Genomic DNA, 12,280 nt, shown 5'->3' on the forward strand with positions numbered 1-12,280 from the left:
AGTGTGCACAGAAAGCTTGTTGTCACCATCCTTTTATTCAAATTGATATGACTAACATCCAAACAAAACCAATTTTTGTTTCTTTTTGAGCTCCTTTTTTTCAACCCCAAAATTTGATTACAAAATTACAAAGTTTGGTGATATCATTCCAGTTGTAAATCAATATATACTCCAATGTTTCTGTCCCATCTACTAGCTAGTAGTAGTAATACAATACTCAAAGAAAAACTCTTCTAATTTAACCAATTTCAGTTCACATAACAACATCATAGACAATACACAATATCATGACCACACAGTGTCGGAACACAGCATCGATTACCTTCCCGTCTGTCTTCGATACATGGGAAAGGAAAATAGTCCCACGTCCCTAGTTTTCGTATAATTAATTTAAATATAATTCACTCATTGCCAATTTATTTTGAATTGTATGCCTGCAGACTTTAACAATACACCTTTGGTTATACTATTGAACTGATATCACTGTAGTACAAATTATCAGGTTACTTAAGTTCAAAAATCCACGAAAATGAATATAACTGTGCTTCATTGTTACCTTCTCTGATGCAAATTCACGAGAAAAATTTAATGGGCTCACAAAATTATTACAATAAATCAAAAGTTTATTTATTTTTCTTAGTTTCTCCAAGTAGGGGCGGAGCCAGCCCACTATAAGGGTGTGCATCGAAAATTTATTTATTTTTCTTAGTTTCTTCAAGTAGGGGCGGAGCCAGCCCACTATAAGGGTGTGCATGTTTTTTTTTTCTAAAGCATAAAGGGTGTGCATTTACATCCCCGCTCAGCTGGCTTGAAAGCCTATTTTAGGCCCAATTAGAATTTTTTTTACATGTATACGCTTATTTTTGCTTTTCTACATTCCTAAAATATTTTTAGCACCCCGTAACAAAATTTTGCACCCCTCCCATAGTTCTTGGCTCCGCCGATGTTTCTAAGAAAGGATGTCATACACAAAACCAATATTGGCTCAATTATTTTTATTAGAATTTTTTTCGTAAATTACTTTATTTCATGTATATATTTGTTTATTGTGAATCCACTTGATTATATACTTTATTGAGCCTCTCTTGGCAAATAATTCAGCTGTTTTTTCTTCGATATATAATAAGCTAAACCCTAATTATATTTGGACTAAACTTATTATACTAATCCCCAATCAAAAACAAAACATTTTTCATTACAATAATTAATCTATAATTGGGTGTAGTTTTGACTAATAATAATCAAAAAAACCAAATTCTAATCTTAAGATCAAACCCCTCCCAGACAAGGCCACGTGTGTAGGACCTTCATAGCTTCTACTACTCCTACATTTCCTACTTATTTCTTCCTCGTTCTCTCTTCTTTGAAAAAACAAAATACTACCAATTCCCAAAGAATCCCTCCTCTTCTCCTCCTCATCAACAGAAAAATAAAATAAAATCTGTTATATAATCATTCACTACTCTTTATTCAGCAGCTACCAAGAAACAGAAACAGCAAACCCTCTTCACGGCAGTGAGTCTTAGAGTGACCAAGTTTTAAATATGAGAGAGGGATAAAGAGAATGAGAGACCAACAATGGGCAGCCAGTAGTACAGTTAGTTGTTGTTGTTGTTAGGGTTTCATCTCAGTCCTATCTCTTTGTCTTCTGTTTAAAAAATTCATTCATTTACTTCTTCTCTCTGTCTCACTACTAACCCATTACTAGTACTATTTTTGGGATCATAGGAAGAAGAAGGGAAAAAAAATGTTACTAACTTGTGATCCTAATGATGGTGAAGGTGGTATCAAACTACTTGATGAGTTGACCACCAATGCGAAACAAATTCAACAGCAGATACTAGAAAGCATATTGCAACAAAATGGTGAAACTGAGTATTTAGGAAAGTTTCTTGGTGATCATGTGATCAACAAGGACACTTTCAAAAATAAAGTTCCGGTTGTGAATTATGAAGATATTAAGCCATACATTGAAAGGCTTGCAAATGGTGAACCATCCAATATCATATGTTCACAAACCATCACTGAGCTTCTTACAAGGTAAGAATTATTTACTCAGAGAATTTAAATTGATTTTTTCTTTTTAGCATTTTTTCATTTCTTGACTACTCAGTGTACAAAATGTTTTGATCTTCCTGCAGTTCTGGAACTTCAGGAGGACAACCAAAGATGATGCCAACCACTTCTGAAGATTTGGATAGAAAGACATTCATGTACAATATCCTTGTGCCTGTTATGAACAAGTGAGGATCTAAAACTTTATCTTGCTTTTGTGTTATCATTTTAGTTGGAAGCTTAGATACTGTTTCTTAAGATGGTTTTGGTTCAAATTTCAGGTATGTAGATGGTTTAGACCAAGGTAAAGGAATGTACCTCTTATTCATAAAACCAGAAATCAGTACTCCGTCGGGTTTAGTGGCACGGCCCGTATTGACAAGTTATTACAAAAGTAGCAATTTCCGAAACCGGGCTTTCAGCAGGTACAGTGTCTATACGAGTCCCGACGAGACCATCTTGTGCTCAGACAACAAGCAGAGTATGTATTGTCAGTTACTATGCGGTTTAATTCAACGAGATGAAGTGCTAAGGGTAGGAGCTGTTTTTGCATCTGCGTTCCTCCGAGCCATAAAGTTCTTAGAAGATTTCTGGCAAGAGTTGTGTTCAAACATCAGGACGGGGAATGTAAGTACTTGGATCACTGACCGGGGGTGTCGAACTGCTGTTATGAGCATTCTTAGACAACCGAATGAAGAATTGGCGGATTACATTGAGAAAGAATGTGGTAAAAAATCATGGGATGGCATAGTTAAGAGATTATGGCCAAGAACCAAGTACATCGACGTGATTGTCACAGGGTCCATGGCACAATATATCCCTACACTGGATTTCTACAGTGGTGGGCTTCCTCTTCTATCTACTATGTACGCTTCGTCCGAGAGTTACTTCGGGATCAATGTAAATCCTTTGAACAAGTCATCCGACGTTTCTTACACACTCCTTCCAAATATGGCCTACTTCGAGTTCATTCCTGTCGAGAAAAACCATGACGAAGAAGAAGCAAGCCAAGGGCTTCAATGCAACGGCCTGTCTGATAAGATTTGCAGCTTAGGGGAAGAGGAACAACAAGTGATGGAAACTGTCGATCTTGCGGATGTCAAAGTCGGTCATTATTACGAAATCGTTGTCACCACTTTCACAGGTTAGCTCTCAATTTTTCACATATTTTTTTGGGTCTTCCTCTTTTTCAGATCTGATCCACATGCTTCATTCAATTCCTGCTCAGTAACACATCTTAAATCTGGCTGACTCTTTAGTTATTTTTGTTATATTTTTTCTTGTTAAGATTCAAGGCCGTTGAATTTAATATTTTCATAGCCCATTATCATTTATTATGTTGTTATGCAATCATACCACAAATTGCAATCCCCATTTTAATGCCCTCGGACATCACTCTCTCCGAAAGTGCCTCATAGGATGGATAATGATTGCCCTGGTCTAGGACTCTAGGACATATACACTTGCATGCACAAATTCATAGACTTGGGACTAATTTAGCGCACGGGCTAGAATGAGTACACTTCTTCATATATATTCTTTTATCTTCATGAACACTGTAAATTTTGCTGTAGTTTTTACATATGCACTGTAGAAATAGATTTAGAGGACAAGGATGAAATGTAAATGAGCTTCCTCTGTTTTTTCTCTGTTTCCAGGGCTATACAGGTACAGAGTTGGTGATATTCTAATGGTGACAGGATTTTACAACAATGCACCACAATTCCGGTTTGTGCATCGCCGCAACGTAGTCTTAAGTATCGATACAGACAAAACAAACGAAGAGGATCTGTTGAAAGCAGTAACACAAGCCAAACTAGTGATCGAGCCATTGGGTTTTCTGTTAACCGAGTATACAAGTTATGCGGATACTTCATCAATTCCTGGCCACTATGTTTTGTACTGGGAACTGAAGATTAGAGAAAATATAAACGGTGAATTGCCTGACGTCGATACGAAAATGATGGAAGAATGCTGTTCAACAGTTGAAGAATCACTTGATTCAGTTTATAGAAGATGTAGGAACAAAGATAAATCAATTGGTCCATTGGAAATAAGGGTTGTGAGAAGTGGTGCATTTGATGCACTTATGGATTTTTGTGTCACTCAAGGCTCTTCAGTAAATCAATACAAGACACCAAGGTGTATCAAGTCTGATGTTGCTATTAAGATTTTGGATTCCATGGTCATTGGCAAGTTTTTTAGTAGGAAAACTCCATTCTGGCAACCTTACACAATGGGCATCCCTTTGGAGCAGTAGAAGAAGAAGTTCAACAGGAATCCCCACATGTAGTCCTCTCAGTAGTCAGTGTTATTCAATGGGATTCCTCAGAATTTCTTAGGAATCCATTAGAATCTGGATTTGTAAAAGCTCTCTCTCCCTCTCTTGGTTCTTTTTTCTTCTTTATTTTCACCTCTCTTGGATTGTTTGGAAGACGATATTACCCTTAGCTTATTGTTCTGAATTAGTTACTATTGTGTGTGGAAATCATTTAATGTCATCTATTTTCAGTTAATTAATGAGGGTGTTTATGTCAATTAAAAATATTTATTTTGATGCTTTTATAATTCAGTAGTCAACTTAAGAATAAAATTCCATGTTTTGAAGCACTGGAGACAGTAGAAAGGAAGAGCCTGTACTCTGTACTCACAACTGAAAGTTTTCTGAAAATTTAGCACATGAAATATCACTATTCTTTTGCCCGGGCACGGAGTTGCCAGACATGAGTTAGCGGATATATCAGTCTTGAGAATTGGACGGCCTACTATTGGAGGTGCATTTTGTATCAAAAACCTAGTATTTCTAGTTTTCTACAAATCACTGGCTTAGAGAGTTGGAGTCAGTAATGGAATCAACAGTCATCGTCTTAGAAAGAAACGGATGTAACCATTTAGGGCAGTTAATCTCAAGACACTTTGACAAGCTAAGCAAACCTAAGAGCTTGTCCCTCTCAAAGGACTTTCCATTTGCGTGTGAGATAGCATAAAGATCTTGGACCACAAGACAAATGCTGACATATATCATTCATGTTAGACAAAAGAATTTCAAGAGAAAGTAATACACGTAAAACCAAAACAGACGACCAACTTTAGTTGGTAATTCAGAGTAATTTGCTTAGATACGTTCGAAGATCAAAATCTTCTGATAAAACATAGGTTAAGTTTCAAAATATAGTAGAGTGTGAATCAGGATCCGTAAGAAAGCCGTAATATCTGGGCGCTATCTCGGAGAGAGGCTGGTGAAATAGACAGTTATAATTTCAAAACTTGCATAATCGAGTTGCATTGATTACAGGATTCTGATTATAAAAATTTGGTGCTAGTGAGTTTCAAATTTAGGTCACTGGTATCATCCGCGAGATCACTGATTATAAAATTTGGTCCTGGAATAGAAATATTTACAAGATCACCCAATAACTTCATCACTGATTATACGAAAAATATAAAATGCTGTACATTCTAATTTGCAAGATCACCCAACGACTGTATCACTGATTATAAAAACTATAAACAGTAGTACATTCTAAAAACGGCAAACAAGCTCCCAACTATTTTGGGTAGATTACTTGCTTATCACAATGTCTAAGGCAATAACCCCACCACCCCTCTTGGATGAATGGGATAGTGATGGCTCTTAGAATTGTACATGAAAAAACATACGCTGGGATGGATGTTTTTCATAAATCATTTCAGGTCCATTCAAAATCTTGAGACTCTCGTGGCTCCATTTGGTTCTCGAACCCCTCCTGCCTTTATTATTACCGATGGGTCCGCGACCCATATCTTCTGATCTGATGATACATATATACCAAAAATATCAATAATTGGCTTGATGATGAGAATTGTGAGATGGATATCATGATGATGATATTTTCTCTTTGCGCAATGTAGTTCAGTCGTACAATTTTGTGGGTTGTAATATCTATATATACGATCAGAATCAATCTAGGCACACGGGTGAGAAGTCATCTACGTCGCGTACGACGCGAATACGAACAAACCAAGGACTTCCTCTGATTCGACAACTCTTGTTTTTATTACGGGTGGCATTATCTGGAGATCAATCAATTCGTCCATAAATTTACTGGATAAATTTCGGCGAAATGAAAAAAAAAAATGCGTGTGCCCCATATACAGTCGTACGCACATGATGAATTGAAGGCAAACTAGGAGACGATGATGAAGAAGAAAGAACCAAAGGATAGTATAAGGCCACGAACAAGGATTGTTAGGCACAATTGGTAGAGAGTACAGTACATGATACATGAGACAACGCAAGCAATAGACAAGCACTGGCCTACAGGGGGACAATATGATACCGTTGCTTAGAGTTTGCCTGGTCAGATTTTTGGTTATATATGCAGTTTTGGAATACTTCTCATTCATAAAAGTTTTGACAAAATAATCTCATTTCCTTTTCTGTCTATTTCTTTGCAGTTTTGTAAAGAACCACAACAAAGCTTGCAATGTTGCATCAACTCTTCAACTAAACCAAAAGCATCCCACTTTTAGGATTCTGTTCTCCAATCCTATCCATGATCCCACCCACCATTCTGATCGACTATGCTACAACGCTTTCCTCTTTCTATCACTTGACTTTAAAGTGATTAGAAAGATTTAGAATTTTCTACATTTTACTCTAATTAGGATAATATGGAATGCAAGGCATATTTTGTCCATCGCCTACGAAAAGAATAAGGTAAAAAGGTAAGTCTTTTTCCCTTGATCTTAACTACATCTGACCTACTAACTCTATTATCCCACGTATTTTCGTTCTAACAATCTGTTCCGTTAATAATTTCAACAGCTGTAAAAAAAAAAGAATTTGATCGATAAAGAAAGGATCGATAGATCAAAACAGAGGGGTATAAAAGAGTTATGCCATCCTAACCAAAGCTACAAAAGGAGAAAAGAAAGCAAAAACAAGAATCTGGTAACATTCTTCCAGTTCTACTCAATTTCAAAGTAGATATTGTACCATTTTTTCATAGCATCAGCAGAACTAACTGTGTTGAAATCACTGATTGCAAGAACCTAAGAGAATATGTAGTAAATTGCCTTCTTCACAACTGACATCTCATTATTGCTGGAGTTTGAGAAAACCCTATCATTTCTCTCCTTCCAGATACTCCAAAAAATTGTTGTAGGGATTAAGTCCCAAATTGCAGTACGAGCTTTAGAATGCTGAATAAGAGTCCAATCATGAAGAACAGCAGGAGCATCCATAGGCATGGAGAAAAACCAATGCAGCTTTTCAAAAAAAAGCTTCCCACACTTTCCTAGCAAATCTGCAATGAATAAGTAAATGCTGAGTAGTCTCTGACTCATTAAAAAACAAGTAAGTATCAGGAACTTCAATTCTTGTTTTCAAAAGGAAATCTATGGTAGGCAGCCTGTTGTGAGCAATGAGCCAAAGAAAAAAAAAACAATTTTAGGTGGCATTTAATCCTCCAAATATGAGCAGACATTGAGTCCACAGTCATAGAATCATCAATCACTGAGAGAGAGTCATAAAGAGATTTCACTGAGAAGACTCCTTTTTTAGGAAGCCTCCACCACTATTCATCTTCAACATTAGTATTCAACTTGAAAGAGATAAGATCAGCATTTAACAAAGAGAGCTCAACTCTAGCAGCAACATTCAATCTGTTTTGGATGTGCAGGTTCCAAGAATTACCATCTTCAGCATTACCAATTGCAGAATACAAGTTAGCAATAGAAGAAGTCTTTGCTCTAGAAACTGCATACAGATTAGGATAGCAAAGCTTTATTGGGGAATCATATAGCCAATTATCATCCCAAAATCTCACGTTAGTACCATTGTTAACCTTAAACTTCACAATTTTGATGAAAGTAGAATTGCACTTCATAATAGACTTCCAAACTGAGAAACCATAAGTGCAATTTGGGATCTTAAAAATCCAAAAAACTTCACTTGGACCATATTTCTCATCAACAATCTCCTTCCAGATAGTATTATCTTCAGTGGCATATCTCCAATGCCATTTTCGTAAGAAAAGCTTGATTGAACTGTTTGAGATTTTTAAGCCCAATCCACCCATTTTTTTTCTCTTTACTTAAAACACTCCATTTCACCAGATAAATTTTTCTTCTACATTTGTTATCATGCCAAAGAGAATCTCTAATGATCTTTTCAAGCTTTTTAATGACAGAAGAAGGGATTTCAAATAAGGACATATAATACACGGGAGAGAAGACAAAACACTATTAATAAGTGTGATTTTTCCAGCTCTGGATAAAAGAACTTTTTTCCAACCTGCTAACTTAGCTATGAATCTTTCTATGATTTTATCCCATTTAGTTATGCCTCCACATTTATCTCCTAAAGGCATACCAAGATAAGTAGTTGGAAGAGAACCATGATGGCAACAAAATAAAAGAAAAATTGGACAAATCTCCATCATAACCAACACCAAAGATTTGTCTTTTAGTAAAATTAATTTTTAAGCCAGTAAGAAGCTCAAAAGAAAGAAGAACCAACCTCAAGTTTCTAACTTGCTCAACTTCAGCATCCAAAAACACCAAGGTATCATCTGCAAATGGGAAACCATCATTTTCAACTTGAAAACCAGTTAGAATTCCTTGATCTTGGGCCTGTTTGATCATGAAATTTAAAGACTCACCAACAAGAAGGAAAAGAAAAGGTGAAATAGGGTCATCTTGTCTGATTCCTTTTTTGCTTTTGAAGTAACCTGCAGAGCTGCCATTGACAAGTACATAAAACCTTGAAAATTCAACACATCTTCTAATCCATCTTGTCCAATTATCACCAAACCATATAAGAGAGAACATATCATCCAGAAAGTCACAGTTCACATGGTTAAAAGCCTTCTCAAAATCAATTTTACAAAGAATATCAGATCTTCCACTCTAATTCTTGAATCAATCAACTCATTAGCAATCAAAACTCCTTCCAGAATTTGTCTTTTCTTAATAAAAGCAGTTTGATTCTGATAAATAATGGAAGGAAGGCTTTGTTTAAATCTTTCAGCAAGAATCTTGGAAACAATTATGTAAGCTCCATGAACTAAACTTATTGGTCTAAGATCTTTAATCTCTTTTATAGTGTCCTTCTTAGAAATTAATGAAGGTATTCTTCAATCTCCAATCAAGAAAATGTTTATGCTGCAATTGCTTGAGAATATTCATGAGATCAAATTTTAAGATATCCCAGCAGAGAGAATAAAAGTTAATTGGGAATTCATTTGGACCAGGGGCCTTATTTTGGCCAAGCAACTTAATAGCAGCTAGCCATTCTTCTTCTTGTATATCTCTTTCAAGCCAAGTACACATTTCTTCAAAAAAATTAGAAAAATTCATGCCATCCATATAAATATTTCTAGAGTGCTGAGATTGGAAAATATTCTGAAAAAAAAAACTATACCATCTTTGATCTCCTGTTCATCATAAGTAAGCATTCCATTCACCTTGATAGAACCAATATATCTTCTTCTCCTTCTGTCATTTTCTATTCTATGAAAATATCTAGTGTTATTTTCAAAATCTTTGATGTGGGTAACTCTTGATCTGCTTCTCCATTTCTCAGCTTTAGAAATAGTAAGATTGCAATACTCCTGCCTTGCTTGTAATCTCTCCTCCCATTGTTGATCAATTAAATCATTATTTGAGATTTCCACAGTATCCAGGTCAACAAAAATGTTTTCCAGCTCTTCTAATCTTCTTTCAAAATCACCAAATTCAGCTTTACTCCATTCTTTCAATTTTTCCTTGAGTAATTGTAGTTTCTTGCATAATACAAAACCTGCACTACCAGAGACAACAAAAGAAGACCAAGAATTGCTAACAACATTAAAAAAATCAGGATAAGAAAGCCAAAAATACTCACAACGGAATGGAGAAGGTCCATGCTTCACACCATCACAAAGAAGAGCAATTGGATTATGATCAGAGCAAGGTCTTGGAAGAGATTGATGAATGACTTTAGGAAACATAAATTTCCAAGAAGGAGAAATGAGCAGCCTATCAATTCTACTTCTAATATACTGGATTTGACTGTTTTTCCAAGTGTAGGTAGCACCAATCAAAGGAAAGTCAATCAACTGATGCTTATAAATAAAGATATTACATTTCTTCATACCAGAAGTAACAACTCCTCCTGAAGATCTTTAAATGGTAAATAAAAATTACATTCTTTTTCGGCCGTCCTAATTGTAATAAGCAATTAGGCATGTGAAATAAAATCTCACCTAATATGACTAGATGTGCTCGTTGTAAATGATAGTTCTGTATCTACTAATTTTCTTTTAGTTTGGCCCAAAATACTTGGCATTTTTTATATTCATACGATACATATAGATACAATTTTTTATGATTGACAAAGAAAAGATCATTAATCAAAAAATAGAGTACCACCCTAAGGAAACTAAAAAAAAAATGGTAACATGCTATCAACTTAAATATGATTAAGTAAGAGGAATGATCCATTCACATTTTTATTCTCACACTATCTCACACGTTGGACGTCGTTTTTGTGAATAAAAATCAAACTGTAACAGATTTTAAGCTGATATTTCGGGGATATGTTCCTCTTACCAAGTTCCATATACCTATCAAAAATGAGACATTCCGAAGTATATAACCTCACAATCTACCGGTCTTAATTTCAATTACTAAAAATCTGTTGATTTTCAACTACTCATTTTCAAAGTAGTATATGATGGTGTTATACGTCTCCGAATACGCTCATTTCCAGTAGGAACATAGAGCTTTGTAAGAAGAACACATCCCCAAAATATTAGCTTTAAAGAAAAAAAAAATGAAGATAAAGCGGTTTTGAATAGACTTTAAAGATGAAGAAAAAATGTGAAGATAGGGTGGTTTTGAATTATGAAGAAAAAATGAAGATAGAGCGTTTTTTAATTATGACATCATCTAAAGAGATCTTGTGTTAAATAGACTTTAAATAAAAAACCTTACTTTTGGTTAGATACCTTCGCAGATCATCCTCTATCTCTCTGTTAAAATTGAAAGAAAAAAGATCAGAAATAAGAAGTTGGAAGTCAATTCTTCCATCGGTATTATGTCTTTTAGGAGTGAAGATTCCAAATTTTTGTAACACCAGTTAACTCACAAAGGTCGGCAACACAAATATGCTTGGCTCATAGCATAAATATTTGGATAACAAGTATTTATAGGAGAGTCGTATAACCGTTATCCCAGAATCTGACTTTATTGCATTTGTTTACTTTAAATTTGACATATTTCATAAATAAGGACTTGTATTTGATAATATCAATCCAAACTGATTTCTCCTAAGTGCATTTAAGAGTATTTGGAATCCATTCAACTCCTTCATAACCATACTTCTCACTGATAATAGTTCTCTTCAACAATAAATTAACCACCAAGACCATTTAGATCATAAAGCTTGACTATACTTTTTCGAATTCTTGATGACAACATCACCAAAGTTTTTTCTTTTACAGAGAGAATTTTGTTTTAATAAATGTATTTTTTTTTCTTTATTATCATTCCAGAGTATGTCTTTCATGATTCATTCTATCTTTTTATTAACAGAATATGGCATTTTATAGAGAGACGTATAGTAAATGGGAAGAATGGCTAGCTAATACACTATTGATAAGAATGATCTTACCTGCTCTTGATAGTAGATATTTTTTTCCAAGCGACTAGCTTTGCGATGAACTTGTCTATGATTTCCTATTTGGCAATACCACCACACTTATCTTCTAAGGTAAAACTCAAATAAGTAGAAGAAGAACACCATGGTGACAACCCAAAATAGATGTAAAGGCTGTCAGATCACCATCATAACATACTCCGAAATTATGGATTTTAGAAAAATTGATCCTTAAACCTCTAAGCATATCAAAATAAATAAGGATTATTCTAACATTTTTCACTTGCTCTACATCATCATCAAAAAATATTAGAGTATCAAGAAATAAGGATTATTGCAGATGAGTGACAACTACACCATCATATTTAGTTTGAAAAACAGATAAAATATATTTTTTGTGATTTTTTTATCATAAAAGTGAGAGCTTCACTAACTAACAGAACTAATAATGGTGAAATAGGATCACCTTGTCTTATACCTTTACTACTTTTAAAATAATTAGCTGCACTACCATTCACAATCACATAAAACCTACAAGATTCAAGCTTACTCCTCCACTTATCTCCAAATCCATCAACTTAAACATATCATCCAAGAATTCCC

The 12,280-nt window shown here is 34.9% G+C and overlaps 1 protein-coding gene across 1 annotated transcript; it reads left to right on the plus strand.

Moving 5' to 3' along the window:
• The first annotated feature begins 1,363 nt into the window (after window positions 1-1,363).
• LOC113271509 (indole-3-acetic acid-amido synthetase GH3.17-like) lies at window positions 1,364-4,593 on the plus strand. Its single transcript, XM_026521395.1, has 4 exons — window positions 1,364-2,040; window positions 2,142-2,243; window positions 2,337-3,199; window positions 3,714-4,593. Exons 1-4 carry the CDS (start codon window positions 1,748-1,750, stop codon window positions 4,313-4,315), a joined length of 1,860 nt encoding a protein of 619 aa, XP_026377180.1. The 5' UTR covers window positions 1,364-1,747; the 3' UTR covers window positions 4,316-4,593.
• The last annotated feature ends 7,687 nt before the right edge of the window (window positions 4,594-12,280 follow it).

The sequence above is a fragment of the Papaver somniferum genome, chromosome 4 (assembly GCF_003573695.1).
Source record: "Papaver somniferum cultivar HN1 chromosome 4, ASM357369v1, whole genome shotgun sequence".
NCBI classification, from domain to species: Eukaryota; Viridiplantae; Streptophyta; class Magnoliopsida; order Ranunculales; family Papaveraceae; genus Papaver; species Papaver somniferum.